At 47.4% G+C, this 22,805-nt stretch overlaps 1 protein-coding gene across 1 annotated transcript; it reads right to left on the reverse strand.

Moving 5' to 3' along the window:
* Positions 1-97: 97 nt before the first annotated feature.
* Positions 98-21,523, reverse strand: TRIM16 (tripartite motif containing 16). Its single transcript, XM_026005536.2, has 6 exons — positions 20,612-21,523; positions 14,113-14,208; positions 10,086-10,319; positions 7,714-7,879; positions 7,171-7,266; positions 98-2,823 (listed from the first exon to the last, which is right to left on the reverse strand). Exons 1-6 carry the CDS (start codon positions 21,236-21,238, stop codon positions 2,240-2,242), a joined length of 1,803 nt encoding a protein of 600 aa, XP_025861321.2. The 5' UTR covers positions 21,239-21,523; the 3' UTR covers positions 98-2,239.
* Between the last annotated feature and the right edge of the window lie 1,282 nt (positions 21,524-22,805).

Consider the following 22,805-nt stretch of genomic DNA (forward strand, 5'->3'; position numbering starts at 1 on the left):
GGAAATAAATGTAGGTAAACACAGAAGGGTGACGCATGCACACACACACACACACACACACACACAGTTTGGGGGAAATGGCAGAGTATAAAATAGGCCTTGTTCTCATGTTTTATTCTTTTTTTAAATTTGTTCATTTTAGGCAATTCCAGTTTGGGGACCAAAAATAAAAAAAGAAAAATGACCCTCAGTTGAAGCCATAACAGAAAGAAAGTAGATGTTTTTCTCAATTTTGCTTTGATCTTTTATATCAAGAAGGGAGGTGCTGACACTGAAACTGAACAAAAAGAGCTGGCAGAGAAATGAAGTTCAAGTCAGTCGAGGAGACACACCCTAAAGTTTCCTTTCTAAGACCTCAGGCACTCTGACCTAAATAAATTACATCTCACAACATGGACACTGTTTACCAATGTGACCAAAAGCTAGGCAGTAATAATATGCAAGAAATTAAGAAAAAAAAAGAAATTAGGAAAAGTGGTAGAGGATGGAGGACACATAAAACTCTTGGCTTTTAAAAACAAAAATAAGGTAGATTCTGGAAACGACAGACTCATCAACTCGATGTTAACTCACAGCAGAATCCTAAAATGGTTTAATCAAGCAGTTGGCAAGCATTTAGGAAGTAAAGCAGCCAGCACCAATAACCCACAGAGGCTCAATAAATACAAGGCAGGCCATATGATCTCATTTTCTCTTTTGAGAGCATTGTGAGACAAGTGGAGCAAGGAAACCCATACGTGTCTTGATTACTGCCTTTGGAAAAAGTCCTTCCTGGTGTCTGGTGGATAAAGGGCTAAAAGTGGGTTTTAAAACTGGGCTGTGTTAGTGTTTTACCAAAGTATAACTTACTGAATAACTAAACCCAAAATGTATGAACTGGGGGCTGCCAGATTCCATATCTGGCCCTACCCTGATCAATATGTATCAGCAAGAGGAACACTTCAGAAGAAACGTTTACCAACTCTGTAGGTGATACCAGAATAGGAAGGAGTGTTCATCTATTAGACACAGCATCATGAATCAAAAGTGTCTCAGCAAGCAGCAGTGATGCAATGAAATTTTAAATTCAAGTAAAAAAAGATTAACTCAATAAAATTCAAATTTTAAAAAAATCCGATAAAAAATTCAAATCCTATAGTGTATAAATCCTTGGATATAAATACAGGATGGGGTCTCTGGAAACAAGACAGGTGACACAAAGAAATGTACTCTTGAAAAAGGACTATCAGACGGTTGAAGAGGAAGAGACTTGCTTTGATACACTTCATAGGAAAAGATCCAGAAGTTATGAAGGAAAGTGGGAAATGTAGTGTGAAAACAAGACTACTTCCCTGGAGGATATGATATGCATGAGAATTGTCTTCAAATATTTGAAGGACTGGCCTCTGAATGAGAGATCAGACAAGTCCACATCTCGAGGTGAGACTCTCCCCAGAGGTCACAGGGATGAAGACTTGGACTCTGTTAAGATATTTATCATCTTCACTATCCAAGACTAGGATGAGCTGTTGTGTGAGGTAGTGAGGTCCCTGCTGCATGGCCCAGCCAGAAAGAGTGTGTACAAAGATGCCGAGTGTTTAAGATGCTTGATGTCCCCACCGAGGAGTTCTTCATGTAGCTTATTTCCTTACACACAATACCCATGATCTAATAAGGAGGGCAGTAAGGTGTAGTGGTTAAAATCTCCACGTCCGCTTGCTCAGGTTCGAATCCCAGCTGTGCCAATTACTCACCGTGTGAGCACAATGACTGTGAGCAAGTTAACTAACCCCCCTCCCTGGACCACAGGGGCCCCCTCTGCAAAATGAGGATGATACGAGCCTCCTTCCCAAGGGGAGGCTGTGAAGGTGGAATCAATTGCCATGCAGCATCCAGAATAGTGTCTGTGGCATAGGAAATGCAAAATGGAGTTTGCAATGGGTTATGCATGATTGCTCTGCAATCTTTTTGATCATCTGAAGATTCCTGGTCACTGAGTCCAGGCACAGTGTGACATTCACCAGACCGAACAGGAGAATTTCACTAGAAGATGAGAAACAGGGTGTAGGTACCTAGGGGGTGCTATACAATAGGGAACAGCACAGCAGGGAGCAAAAGGGAAAAGCCAGGGACGTCCCTCCTCGTGCAGGGACCCCCATGATTCCTAAAGCCAGCTACCACTGGCAGACGTTTCCATCTCCAAGTCACCCTTAAGATGCAAGCTGCCACCCCATCTTGGTGGTCAGCAAGAGTCGGGGGTCTAGGGAGCAGCCTCGACGGAAGTTGGCATGGGCTTCTCGGGCTCCTCCCCCAGATCCATGATCCGGATGGCATTTTCCTTCTTGGAAAGCCAGAAGGCAGGGTAGACTGGCTCTGAAAACCGGCACTCGAACTTGTGAATCAGAGTCATGGCATCAGGCTCCACACCATAGAAGGAGAGGATCCCTCCTGGAAAGTCGACATAGACCCCCAGCCTCCGGAAAGGGCTGGCTTTGAGCGGTGTTTCCGTGTCACTGTGCCAGGCTGTGAACTCCTTTCCGTTCCAGTGGAGGCTCCACGAGAAGTTGTTTCCAGAAATGCAACTGTTGCGTTCCTCCCCTTTCCGATCAATGCCTTTGCAGGTCAGGCCAACATAGGTGCCCGCCCCAGAGATCTCTACCTCAAAATAGTACCTGCGTAGGTACAGGCTCTGTTGGGACAGCACCTGTCGCCAGTACACAAACCTGCTGGGGAGGTCCGGGTAGGGATGCTCCCAGGGCGTGGTGTTGGTGACCTTGCGATTGTCCTCCTGCAGCCGCAGATACCTGTGTGCCGTGTCCGGGTCAAAGGAGATGTCACATGCATCTGAGGGGATGAAGAAGGGCAGGCAGGCAGGTCAGGAACTGGCCGCTGCTTGGGACAGAACACTTCCAACCCAGCCCACCTCCCAAGTATGAATCAACATCCCTCTCCTCTTCTCTGTTTGCACAGGTCGATGCTCCCCGCAAAAAAAAGAGGTGGGCAAAAACCAGAGAACAGAGACCACAAGTCACTCTACTTCCTTCCTTCTGAAAGTTCAGATTGCTTGGCATTTCCTGTGTTATCTGTGGAACTGAATCAAGAAATAAAATCTGGGACGCCTGGGTGGCTCAGTGGTTGAGTGTCTGCCTTTGGCTCAGATCATGATCCCAGGGTCCTGGGATCGAGTCCTACATCGGGCTTCCTTCATGGAGCTTGCTTCTCCCTCTGCCTGTGTCTCTGCCTCAGAGTGTGTGTGTGTGTGCCTCTCTCATGAATAAATAAGTAAAATCTTTTTTAAAAAAAGAAAGAAAAAAGAAAATCTGCTGGTCTAGTCATTTGTTCATTCAACGAGTATGTATTGAAAGCCATGCACTATTCACTATTCTCAGTGTCAGCAAGGGCTTGTGAAAACAGGCACTCACACATCCACACTTGAGTCTTTTTTTTTTTTTTTAAATTTGACCAACATTTAGCTGGGTAAACTCTCAAACGTTCCCTCAAACATATTCTCTTCCTGATTCCAGAGAATAAAAAAGTAATGGCACCTCCACGCACCCCGTTGCTCAAGTCACACTAAAGGTATTTTTGAAATTTCTTTCCCGCCATCCTCACCACCCGTTTCCCCCACACAGACAGCATCAACTCTGTAGATCCCTCTTCTGTCCAAACCACTGCTTCACCCCCAACCTAGTCCAGAATAGACTAGATTGCTGACCATGCTGCTCTGTCTTGAACCTCTTCCAGCACTTCTCTGCCACAAGGCCATGGAGCATGTTTCAGGGTGTAGGCTTAGGTATATCATGTCACCCCAGCTTCAAGACCCCGGTTGGTGCCTCTTGCCCATGGAATAAAGCAGTGATCCCTCCTCCCAGCCTGCACAGCCATGCATGACTGACCCTTGCCTGTGTCCCCAGCTTTGTCTCCTGCCCACTAGCCCTGGATTGCCATGCTCCAGGCACACTGACCTCACAAGCATGCAACCCTGAGCCCACTTCAGGGCTTTAGCACAGACCATTCCCTCTATATGATCATCACCCTCACCTGAGCCTAGGTGATTCCTACTGATCCTTTCAAATTGTAGCTAAGGGTTCGTGTCCTCAAAGAGGCTCTCTGCGACTCCCCACCACTTTCTCTCAGAGCACTCTCACTTCTCAAGCTTCATGGTACTCAACACAATGTGTATACTCTATTTATTTATGCGTTTTTTTTCATGCTTATCTTCCTCCTAATCTTTACACTCCACATTTCACATAGGACTCTATCCCGGTGTTCTAGCTCAGAGAAGATGTTCAGAATATATTTTCCAAATGAACTAGTGCATTTGAGTCTATTTGAAATCTATTAATATAAAAAATTATTTGGATTAACGCAGAGTTTTCCAAATTCCTTTGTGTCTAGGTAAAGAAATTCTTTTTTTAAAAAAAAATCTAAGAAGTTAAAAGGAAAAATGAAGGGGTGCCTGAGTGGCTCAGTTGGTTGAGTGTCCAACTCTTGATTTCGGCTCAGGTCATGATCTCAGGGTTGTGAGATCAAGCCCGTGTCATGATCCATGCTCAGTGTGGAGACTGCTTGAGATTCATTCTCTCTCTCTCTCTCTCTCTCTCTCTCCCTCTGCCTCTCCTCCAGTTCTCTCTCCCTCTCTCTTAAAAATAAATAAAAATGTTTTAAAAAAGGAACAAGGAATGTAAACTGAGGACCTAGGTATATAGGTGCTCACTTTGGCAGCATATATATAAAATGGGAATGATACAGAAATTAGCAATGTCCAGGTGACATGCAAATTCATGAAGTGTTCCTTATTTTTGAAGGCAGTCAAAGGTACAAAGTTCTAGTTAGATAAGTCCAAGGGATGTCATGTACAGCATGGTGACTATACTTAACAATACCATATTGCATATTTGCAAGTTGCTAAGAGAGTAGATCTCAAAAGTTCTCATCATAAGAAAAAAGAATTCGGTAACTACGTGAGGTGATGATTTTTTTAAAAGATTTTATGTATTTATTCATGAGAGACACAGAGAGAGAGAGGCAGAGACATAGGCAGAGAGATAAGCAGGCTCCCTGTGGTGAGCCCAGTGCGGAACTTGATCCCAGAACCTCAGGATCAGACCCTGAGCCAAAGGCAGATGCTCAACTGCTGAGCCACCCAGGAGTCCCCATGTGATAGATGTTAACCAAACTTATTGTGGTGATCATTTCACAATATATGTATATGTCAAATTATTATATTGTGCACCTAAAACTAATAAAAGTCATATGTCAATAATATCTCAAAAATGTGTTTTAGAAAGGCATCTTTTTTCAAATATTTATTTATTTTAGAAAGAGAGAGAGTGAGCACGAGTGAGGGGAGGAGCAGAGGCAGAGAAATAGAAGCAGACTCCCTGCCGATTGGGGGACCCAATGTGGGGCTTAATCTCACAATCCTGAGAGATTATGACCTGAGCCAAAACCAAGAGTCAGACAGACACCCAACCAACTGAGCCACCCAGGCACCTGAAAAAAGGCATATTTTTAAAACTAACTGCAGCTCTGTGTTCCTAAAAGTTCCCAATAGCACCAGCAGCAGACCTTTACCGACCAACTCCTTTGGCAATCCTTAACATCCAGGTATTGAATGATAACATTCTTCTCATCTAAGGGCATCCAGGACTTCGTGGCAAGTAGGTGACTCAATGTCTTGGGACAAGAAAGTCAGAATGGGTCTGGAATATTCTGTTAGTGCCAGAAAGCAACGATACTTTTCAGGATTTCAAGGGCGGAATGCCAATACCTAAAGGAGAAAGAGTGGCAGGGCGCCTGGGTGGCTCCATCGGTTCTGAGCAGCTGACACTTGGTTTCAGCTCTAGTCATGATCTCAGGGTCCTGGTACAGGCCACACATAGGGCTCTACACTCAGCAAGGAGGCTGCTTGAGATTCTCTCTTTCCCTCTCCTTCAGCCCTTCATCTCACTCTAAAATAATCTATCTCTAAAATAAATAGGTCTAATTTAAAAAAAAAAAAAAACGGTTGAAAGGAGAAAGAGTGGCTCCCACTTATCAAGTTGGCAGTTTGAGCCACACGACTTTGACAGGTCGAACAATCTGAGTCTATAAAAGGCTCAAAGTTCATAATGATACCCAAAGAGGCAAAGTTAATATTAGGTGTGAAAAAAGACTTCTGTAATGGCAAAGAAGATAGGTTATAATAGGATACACTTCATATTTATCTTCATGTTAAGAATAAGGGCTGTTTGGTTTCTTGTACTAATTACATCTGTGTATAAAAATACAGATGTGCTTCTGTTGGGAAGCAGGAGAGAATAAATAAAGGAAACTGTGTAAGTAAAGAGGTCCTGGGAAAACGCAGGAGCTATGGGCAAAAACAGAGACAGTCCTCGGAACCCGAGGCTCCATGTGATAACTGGAAAAAAAGGGGGTCTAACAGTCTACCAGTGGTCACCCCCAGGAAACAAGCAGTAGCAGGGTTCAACGGCATGTTCCAAAAAGATTAATTCACCAAATGTCATAAAAATGAGTCTCAACATTTATGCAGTCCTGCCTCTCCTGGGACTTGCTAAGTACTGACCAGAAATACAGTGTTTTAAAAAATGCTAACAACAACAACAACAAAAAACATGCGAACAGACCAGGTCAACACCACATCATGACAGGACAATGGGTTATGCAATTCCAGCTGAGCCAGACTTCAAAGGGAGTCATTTGGTAACTAGCCAGGATCTTCCAAAGTGCCAAGCTCACAAAAGACAAAGTAAGGGACAGGACCCAGACTGGGGGAGTCTAAGGAGGCAGGAAAACATCTGTGACCCTAGATCAGACTATGGGTCAGAAAAAGGACATTGTTGGAATGCCTCGTGAAACACTTGAATAATTCTACAGATTAGATAATAGCAGTGTAACAACATTCATTTCCTGGTTTTGGTCAATGCACTGCAGTTATATAGAGTGTTAATGTTCGGAGAAATTGGATGAAAGGTATGCAAGAATTCTTTGTCCTGTTTTTGTAAATCTGAAATTCCCTCCAAGATGAAAAGTAAAAATAAAATTTTTTTTAATGTTCCATTTAGGAGTAGACCTGAGGTTGCAAGAATCTGAAACTTTCATGAAGGCCGATGCTCTTGCTCCAACGGAGCAAAACACTGACATCAAGTAAGTGGTTAAGGGGGTTAAGGGAAGCTGTTTGCAACTTACATTGGAGGAACTGTTGCCTGGTGCTGGGTTCAGGTTTTGAGGTCCAATACTTGCGCTCAATAACAGCAGACACGTGAGTGCTGATATTATATTCCTCTAGGAAATCAGAGAGTTATGAATGCACACCTGTCCAGGTGGTGAGAACCTAAGAAGCAGGACATCCCAGCCACTCTTCCCTTAGCTGCCCGGGAGAAAACAAAGAGCTGCACTCTAGTCGTGTCAGAGACAATCATGCTCAGTGGGTGATTTCTCTCATGGGTGTGAAGCAAAATATGCTGGAAAATGATCTCAGAATGGCTTGGATTTCACTTAAAAGTATAGGTGTTAGCAACCTCTGAAACTAGTCATAGAAATTCCACCCAGTTGCGGGATGTAACTAACTCAGCTTCTCTGGGTCTCAATAATAAAATAAAACCATCATGGTAAGTGTCCATTAGCAACCCATCTGGCCAAAGGATGGCTTTGAAAATTCCCTGATTTGCCCTCCCTCACATTCTGAGGAAAACACATACCACAGCCCAGGACTCAGACAGCTTTCCTCACCTTCCTTGGAGAAATCCTGGAGCTTCTCCTTGTAGTTCTGCAGCAACTGGATTAAATGCACCGTGGAGTCTGTGATGACCTTGCGGATGCCCGAGAGCTTATCTTTGAGTCCTATGTAAACACTGGGGAAAGCACTGTCCTCCGTGTTCGTAAACTTGCAGTACTCCTGCAGGAAGGGGAACGTGGCAAACTTGCCTTCGTTTCTGTATTTCTGAAACTGGACTGCTCTCATTACATCACCTCCTGCATCTGCAAAATGGGTTGATGGTAATGTGCCCTTCACAAAGCAAGCATGCACAACATGTCTGGCTCAGGACCCGACAGCATAGCAAGCTGTTTATGGTTTTGGGGGGGTTTGGGGGTTTTTTGGGGGGGGGGGATTGTGGTTGTTTTTCTTTAACTAGGAAATGGGCTTTTAAAAACCAAGAGAGACACACACAAAAATAAAAAGAAAAAAATTAAGAATCAAGAGACGCTAGCTGCCTGGGAACAGCTCCAATGCACCTCCCAGACTACAGACCAAGAACAAAAACAAGGTGTGTGCCAACAGCCCAAATAGCAACAGTAGCATTCCTGCTACATTCATTCCTGAAGGACTTTTTTTTCTTTCTTTTTTTAGAAAAATTTTTAGAGGTTTTATTTCTTTGAGAAAGAGCGACAGAGAGAGAGAGAGAGAGAGAGCACAGGGGGAGGGGCAGAGGGAGAGGGAGAAGCAAGCTCCCTGCTGAGCAGGGACCCCACCCCAGGGACCCCACCCCCACCCCACCCACATGGGGCTTGATCCCAGGACCCCAGGTTCCTGACTTGAGCCCAAGGCAGACACTTACCAGACTGAGCCACCCAAGCACCCCTCTTTTTCAGAATTTAAACACAAGCCATGGCTTATGGGAGGGGTGAGTGGAGGAGCAGGTACAGCACTTGGAAGATCCAGGACCAAGTCCTCAGACAGGAATGCTGCCTCTGCCTTGTCCGTTCAATCCCATACACAGGCTCTCTCTAATTTTTGCACTGTGCTTTGGAGTTTGAACAGTGCTTTCAGGTAAATAATCATATTAAGTTGCCTAAGCTTCAAATCAACTGGGTGATCAGGAAAGGCTGCTTTCAGATGCAACACAGTATCAAAATCCAAACTCAGCTGGAGCATTGCAGGGCCCACTGGCTATAGCAGAAAATTTAGCAATAGAAACAGCTGCTTCTGTTGAGCCCGGGTGGCTCAGGGGTTTAGCGCTGCCTTCAGCCCAGGGTGTGATCCTGGAGACCCAGGATCGAGTCCCACATCGGGCTCCCTGCATGGAGCCTGCTTCTCCCTCTGCCTGTGTCTCTGCCTCTCTCTGTGTGTGTCTCTCATGAATAAGTAAAATCTTAAAAAAGAAAGAAAGAAAGAAAAAACAATTGTACCAAAATGGTTAGGTAGAGAAAGAGAAGAAAAAGGCCAACCCACAAGATAGATAGAAAGGTAAGCATTTTGGGGCACCTGGGTGGCTCAGTCAGTGAAGTGTCTGCCTTCGGCTCAAGGCTGTAATCCCAGGGTCCTGGGATTGAGCCCCAGGTCAGAGTCCTGGGATCGGGCCCTGGGTTAGGGTCCTGGCTCAGTGGGGAGTCTCCTTCTCCCACCCCCACCTCTGGCTCATGCTCTCTCTTTCCCTCAAATAAATAAATAATCTTTTAAAAAAATAATAAAGGAGGAAAGTTATTGACTCTGGCCTGATTGTCTGATAAATGAGGCATTTGAGACCTAGAGAGGTTAAGTGACTTGGTTAATAACCACGCAGCTATCTAGTGACACATCTGGGATGATGGAATTTATACCCAATCTCTGCAAGATTACGCGTCCTTCAGATGTGGCCCTAATGGCACGAGGCTTAGTGTATAAGGAGTTGCCCTGTAATGAACGTCCCATCTCTGCTGAGCCTTACTAGATCAACCAGGACATGCAGCTGAAGGGCATGTGAGAGGGGGCAAGAGGTCTCCAGCCTCACCCCTGCCAGGTACACTGATCTCCGCTCATCACTTCCCCCCTGAAATCCTCCACCAGCATAGGTAACTTCAAGCAGAAGAACAAAGTTCTCTCACAGCCAGATGCCTGCCTGGCTGGGCCAGCCTCACCTCCATCCCTAAGTGCTCAGCAACCCACGCCCCAGCCTTAGGAAAGCGCTTTATTCCCCCCAAATCAGCTGCGCTTTCTCAAACCCCTTTACCTGTGCATAGGCCATTCTCTCCCCGCAGCTCCCCGTGCACCCCACTATCAAAGAGCAGTTCCATTCCCATGTTCCCCACATCTGCCACAGGCCTAGCAGAGTAAGGGTGCTCCCAGGCACTGGCGGCCCGATGCCTCTGCCTCCGCCCCCCTCGCCTCCCCCCTGCCCTCGTACCTCCAGAAACAGGACAGTGTTGCTGATGGCAGCGATCCTCTCCAGCTCCTGCTGCCTCTTCTCCATCTGTGCGCCCCTGTGCTCCAGGTGAGTCTTGATGCCGTTGGCCTGGCTCAGAGCCGCTTGCTCCTTCTCCTCCAAGAAGAGCATCACGTCAGCCTGGGCCTTCCTCATGGCAGCAAGCAGTTCCCCAAACTGCTCCTCGGCCACCACCTTCACCTCTGACACGGACATCTGGGGAGGGAGGGGCAGTGAAGAACATGCTAGCAAGGCGTTCACCCTTCTTGAAGCTCAGCACACAGGGCCCTAAACCCGAGAAACCCGTAAGTTAGGGAGCGATTTTCTATTGTAAAAGGAAGGTTTTATTCGCCTATGAATCCTGGGGTGCTGGAAAAAGCGGATTTGCCCTCCAGGGTAATTCGCCATCATCAACCTTGTCTCTCAGACTTCTTTTTTATTTTTAAAGATTTTGTTTATTTATTCATGAGAGACTCAGAGACACAGGCAGAGGGAGAAGCAGGTTCCCTGTGGGGAGCCCGATGTGGGACTGGAGCCCAGGTCCCCTGGATCACGACCTGAGCCGAAGGCAGATGCTCAACCCCTGAGCCACCCAGGTGTCCCATCATCTCTCAGACATTCGATGATCTCTGAGAACCCTGCCAGCTCTGACAGTCTGGGGTTACCATTCAAGTATCTAAAATCATTTCTCCTACCAGGGCAATGCATGTATTCAGTATACTTGATGGTTATATTTCTTGAAGGGAAATTGATCATTTAGCTTCTCTGAACAAATCAGGAGCATGAATTCGCTTTCTCTGCGTTTCATGGCATCATGAGTCCATCGAACTGAATACACATGGAAGCTCACGGTTTCTGTACCAGGCACAAAATGTTTAGGGTGTGGGTAGGTGGCCTTGGCACCTGAGCACGGCAACATGAGCATACCCCAGGCAGGAGGAAGAGGGTGTCCAAATAAAATACAAAGCGACCGTGTGATAAACACTAAGGGTTTGCATGATGGCATGTAGGCATGTGCATGTGTACTTTCTACCCTTTCACAGGATGAACATCCTTTAGAAATGCCTTCAGTCATTATCATATTTATAACATCAGTTCAAGTATAAATGCTTTCCTCTGTCCTTTGCTAGTTCTTAAGGACCGGTGCTAACAGCTCCCTCAGATACTGTCCAGTTTAAACTTCATCCAACTGTCTTAGACACACTTTCCTTTGCTCATATTCTCCTCACCTCATTCCACAGCCCAGAGTGTGTTCTCTACCTGCCTCAATCTACTCCCACCATCATCCCCACCCACACCAATCCCATCTGAGAGCAATCAGAGCAACCCCTCCATGGCTGTTTTTCTGTTCCCCCCTCCTGAGAGTAAGGGCCATCCCTGGGTATCCACAGGGAGCCCAAACAACAGATAGCTCACAGGCTGAGGCTGCTAGGGCAGCTCTGTCCCCAGGCAGGAAGGATGGGGAGGGGAAGAGGAGAATTAGAAGGGCCTGGAAAGGGAAGGACTCAGAGAGGTTGGCACTCTGGGCCCAAGGGCATGTGGAAGCCTCAAGGTCTGGAGGGAGATGGGAAGAAATGATGACACCAGGCAGGAGGAGCTCTGCTTGGCTGGGGACTCTGCTTGGCCAGGACTCAGGAATACAAGCCCACAAGTGAGCCTTGATCTGCTGGGAAAGGAAGGAAGGGGAAGGGAAGCAAGGGCATCTCTACTGGGGGCAGGGAGATGGGTAGAGCCTCTCTACATTGTGATTTTCATGCCAACTGCCCCATCACTTCGTGGTTTCCTCAAGGCTGGGGCAGCTGAACAGAATTAGAAACAAATGAGCCCGTAATAGGGAAGGCAGATGGGAGATCTTCTCCAAATTCCTCAAGCCCAGACATAGAAAAGCTTGTAGAGAAGAGCAGCTGTCGTGTATGTGCCCAACGTTAAATTTCTCATCCCTGAAGCATCAATTTCAAAAGGCATCCATCTGGAATAAACATATTGCCAGCTGTGGGACACGGCTAAGAGCAGCACAACCAGATAAGGAATCGGGCCATCCCCACCCATGAAGCTTCCTCTTTCAGAAAGCCCTGAAATCTAGACAACTGACCCCTTGAGTGACCCTGCTTCTTCCCAAGCCTTAATTCCTGCTCTTATGCTTTAAATAAGCCAACTAAGAGTGAACCCATGAAACCCTAGACACCCGCCTTCAACTCCAGGAAAGGCAGATCCCAGGTCTGTACCTCTCCCTCCCTCTCTTTTCCCGTGACCTTGAAGTAGGGCAGTGTGGCCCTCAGGCAGTGTTCTGTGCCTTCCAGGACCTTTGAGTAATAAACTTTGTTCTCCAAATCGCCCTGACAGTTTCTTGCTGACATGAGTCTGGCAATCACAAATTTCTCTGGAAGCACCACACCATGAGGCTGAGAAGTATGAATCTTAAAGAATCCACATCCCTCTCCTCCACCAAGGCCCTCCTGAGGAAGGGTGATGGAAGAAAGCTTGGACTGATGTTGGAGGATTGACTCTTCCGCTGTCAAATGTGACCTCTCCTTCCTAAACCGTTTTACGGAGAAATACTTCTTCCTTGCATGTAAATGGAATGTGCAAAGGATTCTATTTACCACCAAAATAATGACAAGTAAAGACCAAAGAGAGGAGGGGCCACAAGCATATCAAAGTATCGAAGTTTAAGGTTTAGAGAGATGGAGGATGGTACACGTGCCTCTAAATGTCCTGAGTTTCTTAGGTGGAGGGAACAACAATCCCAGGTTCCTGTTCCATCAATCTGGGGGCCCCAGACCAGTCTTGTTACCTCTTGGTGCATTCATGTCCCTTGTACATGTTGACCATTGTGATAACTACCTCCCCAAGTTACCACACAAATATGGGAAGAGCTGAGTAGGAATGGAAGTGTCTGAAAAATAAAGGGCTAGAAACAAAAGGCAAGATGCTCATGTGGTTCTCTAGATTATCTTGAGCCTGGAAATCAACAATATCTGAAGGTTTATAAAACTTTAAAGGGACAATTCTTTTTCTTATTTTCATAAGATGATGCAAGTGCAAAAGATGTATTGATCTTTCACAGCTAGTTAGCTGTAAACACCGAGAAGGAGAAAATTAAATTAAAATGGATACATGCATCAGACATGGATGGATGGATGGAAGGATGGATAGATGGATGGATGGATGGGTAGTTGGATCAAATCATTCATGGAATGCAAAGATGCTGCTACTGAGTCATTACGATAGCTTAGGTGTTTTGCATTCTTTTCTGAGTGATGGTTTGGCTTTCCACTAATGAGAAGTATTTGTGGAACTGTTTGGGTGTACTTAGAGTTTATATGGAAACTGGCCATAAACCAGAGAGACTAAAAGCAAGCAGCCTGGCACACGATTGGCCTTATTAAGTTACCATCCACTAAGCAAGTAGTTCTCCACACCTTTTTCTGGTTTCCAGCACACAGGACTGGTGACACTGCCATGCAAAACACCCTCCTATCATAGGAGAAGCCCTGAGTCTGTCTGATTCTTAGACTTCTAGCTAGATATCCTCTCCACTCCCCGACACACACCTTTTTCCTGGTCAAAAAAGGATAAGCAAGTGTAAAAACAAGAATGTTGTTATAATAGGATTAATCTTGCTCCTACAATGTATTGGGGTTTTTTTTTTTAAGATTTAATTTCTTTGCGAGAGACACAGAGAAAGAGGCAGAGACACAGGCAGAGGGAGAAGCAGGCTCCCTGTGGGGAGCCTGATATGGGACTCCATTCCAGGACCCCGGGATCATGACCTGAGCCAAAGGCAGACTCTCAACTGCTGAGCCACCCAGGTGTCCCTCCTACGCTGTATTATTAAAACAGAAATCACTTGCCAATTTTGAACCTTAAACTAATTTCATAGCAAAAGCCCATGGACCTGGAGGGTAGGCCTGCAACCCCGTGTCCCAAAAGGCCAGATGGGCCTGACTGAGCCTACAGCAGCAGCCAGGTGTGCTGACACATGGCAGGTGACCCAGAACAGCCTTACCAAAACAGATTTGTGATTCGCTTGGAGCCTGGCGATGGCATTCTCATTCAACCTGAGTTTCCGTTCCAGTTCTAACTGGGTCTCCCGGAGCTCAGCCTAAGAAGAGAGAAAAACGGTGTTGAGGAGTGTACATAGAATGTCCCCAGGAGCCATGGGGCTATCCACCCTCCTTGCATGGTAAGGAGAATAAGGAGTATTTGACCTTGGGAGCTGCCTTAGAAGCCAGCCTGGGGGGCCTCAAAGGGACATGAAAGGTCAGCTGTGTGGGGATCCCTGGGTGGCTCAGTGGTTTAGTGCCTGCCTTTGGCCCAGGTGTGATCCTGGAGTCCCGGGATCGAGTCTTACGTCGGGCTTCCTGCGTGGAGCCTGCTCCTCCCTCTGCCTGTATCTCTGCCTCTCTCTCTCTCATGAATAAATAAATAAAATCTTAAAAAAAAAAAAAAAAAAGGACAGTTGTGTGCAGCGCCTCCTGGGGCTGAACTCAACACGAATAGGCCAAAAAGGCCTCGAGCACATACATTGTGGTGCTGCGCTGGTCTGATGACTTCCAGAATTTAGCTGGATGACCTCCTATTACCCTGACCACACCCCCATTAGCTAAGTACCACTGACCCCATTTCACAGATGATAACAACCAGCGTCAAACGGTTTATCAGTAGAGTCCAGCCCAGCCCCTCTGCCCCCAGAATAACCTAACAAGGAGTATGAGCTGGAGCCAAGGGTGGGGACCCCACCTTCTCTTTTCTTTTTTTTTTTAAAGATTTTATTTGTTTATTCATGAGAGACACAGGCAGAGGGAGAAGCAGGCTCCCTGCGAGGAGCCTTATGCCAGACTCGATCCCTGGACCCTGGGATCATGCCCTAAGCCAAAGTCAGACGCTCAACCGCAGAGCCACCCAGGCATCCCGACCCCAGCTTTTCTACGTAGCAGCTGATCCTTTGGAAAAATCTTCTTAACATCTCCAGACATCCATTTCTTCACCTGTGAAATGGGGATAACTAAATTGGGATAACTCCCAACACATGGGGGTTTTGTAAAGACTTAGTGAGATAGCATGTGTTAATGCAAATGTGTTCTAGCAGCTGGCACGCTGTATGTGCTCCCCAAATGCCATCATGGGTGCCCTTCTTCTTGACCATTGCTACCATGGCCACTTTCCATCACACACTCATCACTCTGGAGGGGGGCAGTGCCAGCCCTCCCGGCCTAGGCCAGTGCCTGCCTGAGAACCTCAGGTCTGCCTCTCTGACCCCACTGCCTGCTTCATTCTCCCCTCCCAAGACTCCCTAGCACTTTCTGCCAAGAAGTGTGCCAAGGCATGACGCCCAAACCTTTGCGGCCTTTGAAGGCCCTACAAGGACATGAGTCAGCAAAAAAAGAAAAGAATAGCTCTAAAGGCTTTCAATAGGTTATGTCAGCACTGGAAGCTGTGCCATTTGCACCCTAAGTAAACTCAGAGGGCAAAATGGGTCTCTGCTTTTTCCCACTGAAGCCTGGCAGGAGTGCCCCGCCCCCAACTCTCCACCATCCAGAGGCCTCCCCTCACTCTGCAGAAGGCAGATAACTTCCTTATTTTGTTTTGCTGGGGATCTGGGATGCTGACTTGGAGCTGGGGGAGTTTTGTGACCCCTCACCCCTGCCCCCGACACCTGTTTAGGTATGGGGGAAGGGTCTGGCCTATTTGGTGGTAGTCTTTATTACACAGTGACCTGTTCCAGGGAAGGGGGAAACACAAAGTGCTTGTTTAACGGTAGTGAGAACACCCTGAACACAACCAAACAATGGGCGTGGGCAGCCCCAGCATGATCCAGAGCCACAGGGAGACTCCCAGAGAGCAACCAGGGAGAGGGCTCTCTCCCCTGCCTGCAGATTGCCATAAAAGGAGAAAAGGACTCCTAAGTCCTTAAAGGGGACCTAAGTGAGTCACCCCAAGCAAGGGAAGGCACTCAGGATTGCCACAAAGGTGGAGTCACTTTGGGAGACCTGTATATCCAGTTATTCCTGTTCCGAGAAAAGGACAGGGTGCCTCGGGCTCTGGCTTTAGGGTTTCCCAAGATGTCAGCCATCCACCCACTCTGGGGCCAGGGTGGACCTTGCGCAGAAGTCAGATGGTGGTGCCCATGAGTGCAGACAGCCCTGTATTAATGAGCATGGGGGTCCTGCCTACTTTTTTTTTTTTTTAAGATTTTATTTATTCATGAGAGAGAGAGAGAGAAAGAGAGGCAGAGACACAGGCAGAGGGAGAACCAGGGTCCACACAGGGAGCCCGATGTGGGACTCGATCCCGGGTCTCCAGGATCACAACCTGGGCTGAACGCAGCGCTAAACCACTAAGCCACCTGGGCTGCCCCGGGTCCTACCTACTTCAACAAGGTAATGACAAATGTGATGTAAAAGGTATAGTATTTGGGGTGTGAAGGCCTATCGGATCTCTGTCAAATCATTTCTCTTCTCCTCTGGTGCGGGGCCACGGGAATGGGTTAACAGAGTTGTTCTTGCTTCTACCTACAGGGGAAAGTAGCACCCAGAGCTTGGGGGTCAGACATGGGGTTAGAGATGCAGAGAGGACTAATGGAAGAATGAGAAGAGGAAATTGCAGGTGGTCCAGGTTCCTCTGTATTTCCAGCCACACGACGGTGGCCCTGCTGGACAGTTTGTGTGTAGGTAGTACCAGAGCTCCACCTGGCCTGGTTCCATTCCTCAGCCAATTGGCCAGAACCTACCATATGCCAGTCCAGTCAAGTAGGACACCCTCCCTGCTCCTGAAAGACATACAGCCTGGTAGAATGTTTAAGGAAAAAAAAAAAAAAAAGTTATGTAACACTGAGCCCAAGGCATCCCTCAGAATTTCTAGAAGAAATTCTTTTCCTGAGTGCCCTCCATCCTGTGTGTGTTTTGGCTGCCATCAAACAGGCTACATATGATGCTGGTTAACTGCTCCCCCGAGAAGCATGACTACTTGTGCCTTACAGAAACTTGCCTCCTGCTCTACACGGAGTCACTTCCAGTTCCTGAACTTTCTGGAACCAATGCTGAGGCGCAATGTGATGTGGCCTGTCCCTAGTAGACCCATGATCTGAAGCAGATCTTCCCACCTCCAAGAACCCAGTCCTGACCTCACTCCTGCTGACAACTCCATCTTGGAACATGGAGCGGTTCTGCGGCGTCAGCCCTTTGGTACTTGAGAGGAGCCACAGAACATGCCTTGGCTTCCTCATTAGAGTCCAAGCTCCTTGAGGACAGACAGTGCAGCCTGTCGATGGGAAGCAATCCATGATGCTTGATAAGCTTGAGGAAGAATAGGAAAGACCCACATACATTTCCTGAGTCAGAAGAGGAACATGGCCAAAGGATCCAAGTTTTAATAGGCACGCATGCGTGAATGCACGTACGCAGCAAGGCCGGCTGACCTTGAAAGCAAAGGGGCCTTAGGAAGCTGGCCTGGAGCGGCCATCAGTCCCATTCAGGAAGACTTGAGGTGTGGGGGGTGTTTCTGGAAGCCCAGCAGGATAGAAGATCAAAGATCAAAGAACAAAGAATACCCACCTCCAAAATCCAGAATTTTTGCCCATTGGCATAGCTAGAGACCAGGGGAGCTTCAGCAGGGGCTCACTTGGTTCACCTGCAGATCTGGCCATGCAGGTTCTCAGCTATTTTTGTCCTCGTGGCTGACTCTGCCATTTATACTTTCCTACAAAAACATGCCTGCTTGAATAATTAGCTCTTAACACCATCCAAAGTGACCTTCTGCAAGCTGCTCCAGCAGGCTGGGGCTAGCTGAAGGGGATACGAGGCTTCTGGAGCCTTCATTATGTCTCTAGTAAAGCTTTCAAAATAATCCTGGTGGCATTTGCAGTCTCATCAAGCCACTATGTCTTCGGGGCTGGTCTCTTGGCCTCCTTACAAGAAATCTTTTGGCTCCTAAGACTTGGCAGAACCATCTAGAGTGTGGCTGTACTTATGAAGTAAACTTGCTCTCCGAGCTGAAAACAAGGACACAAGATAGAAAAGACGAGAGCTCTTATGCAGACCAGAAAGGTAGAGGTTTTGAACTGGGGTCCTCACCAAAAATCTGGGGTATGAGGCTGTTGGGTTGTACATGCAGCCGTGATGGCTTTTCAACACCAAAAATTGCCCTGGAGCCCTTTACCCGGTTCTTATTTTACCTTACACAGCCCCCCCCTAGGATGCCTGAATTTGGGATTCTGTATATGCTCTACTGCACTCTTCCCTAACTCTGTGATGCACCAGTTGGTTGATACTGTGTTTAAAATTCATATTGCATATCTACTGGTACAGACACAAAATTTCTGAAAGGAAACAGAAGAAAGCAGAGATAGTAGTGTTTGCCTGAGGAAGGAGGTAGGGGGGATCCAAGATGAGAGGGAGACCTTTTCCTGATATAATCTATTACAACGCTTGGTGGAGATGGCCTTTCAACATGTATATGCATCACTTCTTCCAGTTAAATATAGTAACATTCAGATATTATACCCAAAAAGAACAGCAGTATACTTTGTTTTAATATCTCTACTCTGTGTGTGGCAGAATTTTTGGTACAAAAAAAAAAAGCAAGGTTATAATATGATCTTGTGATCTTGGGGTCCTCTACTCATGTTCCCATGTAGGGTGGCTTTCCAAAAGCATCCCCTCCTCACTCCATGACTTAGTTGTCTGTATGCGTTTGACAAAATGTGAAGATAAAAAGAATTGCCACCCTGTAGAGTTATCTGAGGACTGAATGAGAAAATCCACCTTCAGCACACAGCAATGCTCCATGAAGCCCATTTTGCTCAACCATCTGTTGATACAGAGCATCTCCGTGGTTAAAGAAAAGCATTACACAGAACCTCGTCCTGGTTATGAGAGGCAGTGTACTGCTTTCCTGACAGGACATTCCCTGACTCCAGAAACAATGAAAGCAATTGGCAAGTGGCTTCCTGAGCTGGGAATGGTGACTCACTGGCATCTGGAGCTTTCCAGAACAATTCCCACTAAGACCAGATAAAATTCTATGCCTGAGAAAAGACATGGAGGAGGGGCCCTCCAAGTAAAGTGCCCTTCCCAGAAAGCCCTTCCCCTTGCTGCCCAGGAATATTGGACCAAGGAGTTGTTCGGGGTCTCCCACCCTGCGCTGTGCAAACAGGGAGCTGCCAGCGGTATGAATGTAAGGAATGTGGGAGAAAAGTCAACTACACTACTCCCACTAAGAAAGAAAGTACTCATGGAAAGTCCAAGTATGGGGATCCCTGGGTGGCTCAGCCGTTTAGCACCTGCCTTTGGCCCAGACTGTGATCCTGGAGTCCTGGGATCGGGTCCCATATCGGGCTCCCGGCATGGAGCCTGCTTCTCCCTCTGCCTGTCTCTCTCTCTCTCTCTCTGTCTCTCTCTCTCTCTCATGAATAAATAAATAAAATCTTTGAAAAAAAAAAAAAAAAGGAAAGTCCAAGTATGAGAAACAAAGAATACAAAGTAGCTAAATTGGGGCGCCTGGGTGGCTCCCCTGGTTAAGCATCTGCTTTCTGCTAGGGTTATGATCCCCAGGTCCTGGGATCAAGCCTGGCATTGGGCTCCCTGCTCTGTGAGGAGCCTGCTTCTCCCTCGCCCTCTGGCTATTGCTCTGCCTGCTTGTTCATTTTTTCTCTCTCTCTCTACCTCTCTGTCAAATAAATAAGTAAAATCTTAAAAAAAAAAAAAAAAAAAAAAAAAAAAAAAAAGGTAGCTAAATCCATTCCCAAGAACTTCTCCATGTTTTCAGCTTTAGGGTAAAGAAAAACTGGTTGTTCTAGAAAACATCCTATCTGATGGGAATTAGATTACAGGCTGTGAGCATGGTGTTTCTTGGTCCCTCCTGGTACCTCTATCTGATGAGGAATTTCTATTTTCCCTAAGTTAAGCCATCCTTGACATGGTACCTGGGGGTAAGTTTCCAATTCTATGCTACCTTAGTGGTTTTCAAGCTCTCAGATTTCACACCAGGTTATCTCTAGAGGAGCACTTTCTACTGGTCTCCCATTTAGGGTAAAGGGGAAAGAAAAGAGATATTAAAAGTAAAAAAAAAAAAAAAAAAAAAAAAGACTTTTTTCCCTTGAATTTCTGCCAAGGTTTCGTTTCACAATTGCCACACAGATCCAACCAGAAGGAGAAGTCACTGCCCTAAGCCCCACAAGTCCTGCACCCCACACCCAAACATACATCCGTCACCAAAGGCTGAGTGAGAGACAGGTAAGCAGCAAGCATGAGGGAGAGAGAGACACACACACACAGACAGTCCAGGAGCAGCAGGACGGAGATGGGAGTAGAGTGACCTACTTCAGTTTCCAAAGTCAAGTGCAATAGATATTTACCCTGGAGGAGCAGCCAGGTGCTAGGGCTGGAGCCCTTGTCAGGACCCAGGAGCACAGAAGCCAAGCCGGCAGCCCCGGGGGCGGTGGCCCAGCCTCTACCTGTGCCCACCACCTCCCCACCACCCCCTCCTGGATGGACCCCAGCACTTGCCTCCTTGTCCCTGCGGGCGGCATCCAAGGAGACCCAGGCGTGGCCCTTGTGCTCCTCCTGGCCACACTCCTGGCAGATGCACTGCGCATCGGGGCGGCAGAAGGCCACCAGTGGGCTGCGGTGGGCAGGGCAGGTGCGCAGGTCCCGGTCCTTCACGGGCTCGGTCAGCTGGTGGCTGTGCAGCTTGCTGTTCTCCTGGTGAGGCCGCAGGTGCTCCTCGCAATAATTCACCATGCAGGTCAGGCAGGACTTGACGGCCTTCACCCTGCCCGTCCCCAGGCAGAAGTCACACAGGACCTCCGCCTCCCCTTCGCTGGCAGGACTCCCCTCTGTCTCCCCCTGGGAGCTCCCCGGGGAGCCCAGGTCCTCTTCTTCTGCCGGGCTGCCCGACCCAGAGTCTGAGCTGACGGTGGCCAGAGAGTGAGCGGTGATCCCGGGCAGTGGCCCTGGAGCCATCAGCTCCAGCTCAGCCATTTGGAAGACTCTGGCGCTGAAACTGCCCTTCCTCTGCCCCTCGGCCCTGGATCTTGTACAGCCCAAGTCCACCGAGAAAACCACGCCTATAGGATTACAGCTGTCACTGGAGTTTAACTGTTTCCGCCCTCCCGGAGGAAGCTCAGTCATCATTTTGCCCGAGGCTTGGACGGCCGCCAGCTGCAGTGATGACGAGGCAGCTAGGTTGTTCAGGCTGAGGACGGCAGCTCAGAAGTCTCTCCATGGGCTCCGGCCCCTCCTAGGCCTAGCCCCGAAACTTCTCTTCTTGTGTGAATCATTTGCTACCCATAGGCTCAGCCACAGACCACATGTGTCTATGGTCGCTCTGGAAAGAATTAGAGATTCCTGAGCTCTGCTGTGAAAAGCCTACATTGCTTTATGAGGCTGGCCAGGCAAAATTTTTGTTTGTATTTTTTAAAATGACCTAAAGTGTCAGGACTTCAACGATAGGACAGCCCTTTATCCCGTCCCATCTCATAGAAGTGGACATGAGGCACCTAAGAAAGGAATATATGTCCCTGACCCTGACCTTGCCCATACTGCCTTCTCGCAAATGGGTATTTAGGGAGTCAGGGAAGAATGTGTCTCCTTCCACAAAAAGCTCCATTCAGACAGCTCTCCCAGCTACATGTCCCACCCCAAGGTTCCTAGAAAGAGGAATGTAGCAAGAAAGAGCCCTTTTGTCCACCTAATAAGATGTTCCTGGGCATGGTGTATGAGTTTCCTTGTGCTGCCATCATGAAATACCACAGACTGGTTGATAGAAACAACAGAAGGGGCACTTGGGTGGCTCAGAGGTTGAGCATCTGCCTTAGGCTCAGGGCGTGATCCCACAGTCCTGGGATAAAGTCCTGCATCAGGCTCCCCTGCAGGGAGCCTGCTTCTCCCTTTGCTATCTCTCTGTGTCTCTAACGAATAAATAAATAAAATATTTAAATAAATAAATAGATAGATAGATAGATAGATAGATAGATAGATAGATAGATAGATAAATAAATACCCTGTCTCCAAATACATCATATTATGAGGTCCTGGGGTTTAGGAGTTCAACATATGAATTTAGGAGAGAAAGACAGAATTCAGCCCATAACACATGGCCAAAGGATGAGACAGGAAGCATCCAGCTCCTTAAAAGAAAGGAGCTCCCAGGGATCACCACTGGATGGGGATACACAGTGTACTTAGTATCTGCCACATGGGCACCAAGGCACCCAGGATGACTCCAGGGTGCCTGGACCCCAACATCCGTATCTTGGAGGAGAGGTTCTACAGCTTCCCCTCCCAAAAAAATTTCTTTAGATATACTCAAGGGGATTTGGAAAGCTTATGAAACAGGGAAAGAATGGGGAAGGGGACTCTGGTGCAGTCCATCCCTGGGATCTGGGAATGAGGTGGCTCCATGGCTCTCCACCCCCAGGGTGAGCTCTGTAGGATCTCGGTTAAACCAGACAAACCAAGGAACATTTCTTGTCACTGACCAGGACATGCCAAAAATTCAAGAAATCCAGAGGCTGCTCGGAGTTGGAAGGAATTAAGGTTGCAAAAATCTATGGAGGTTCCTCAGAAAGTTAAAAATAGTACTACCCTATGACCCAGCAACTGCCCTACTAGGTATTTATCCAAAGGATACAAACACAGTGATTCAAAGGGGCACCTGCACCCCAATGTTTATAGCAGCAATGCCCACAATAGCCAAACT

Source organism: Vulpes vulpes, chromosome 12, assembly GCF_048418805.1.
Source record: "Vulpes vulpes isolate BD-2025 chromosome 12, VulVul3, whole genome shotgun sequence".
NCBI lineage: Eukaryota > Metazoa > Chordata > Mammalia > Carnivora > Canidae > Vulpes > Vulpes vulpes.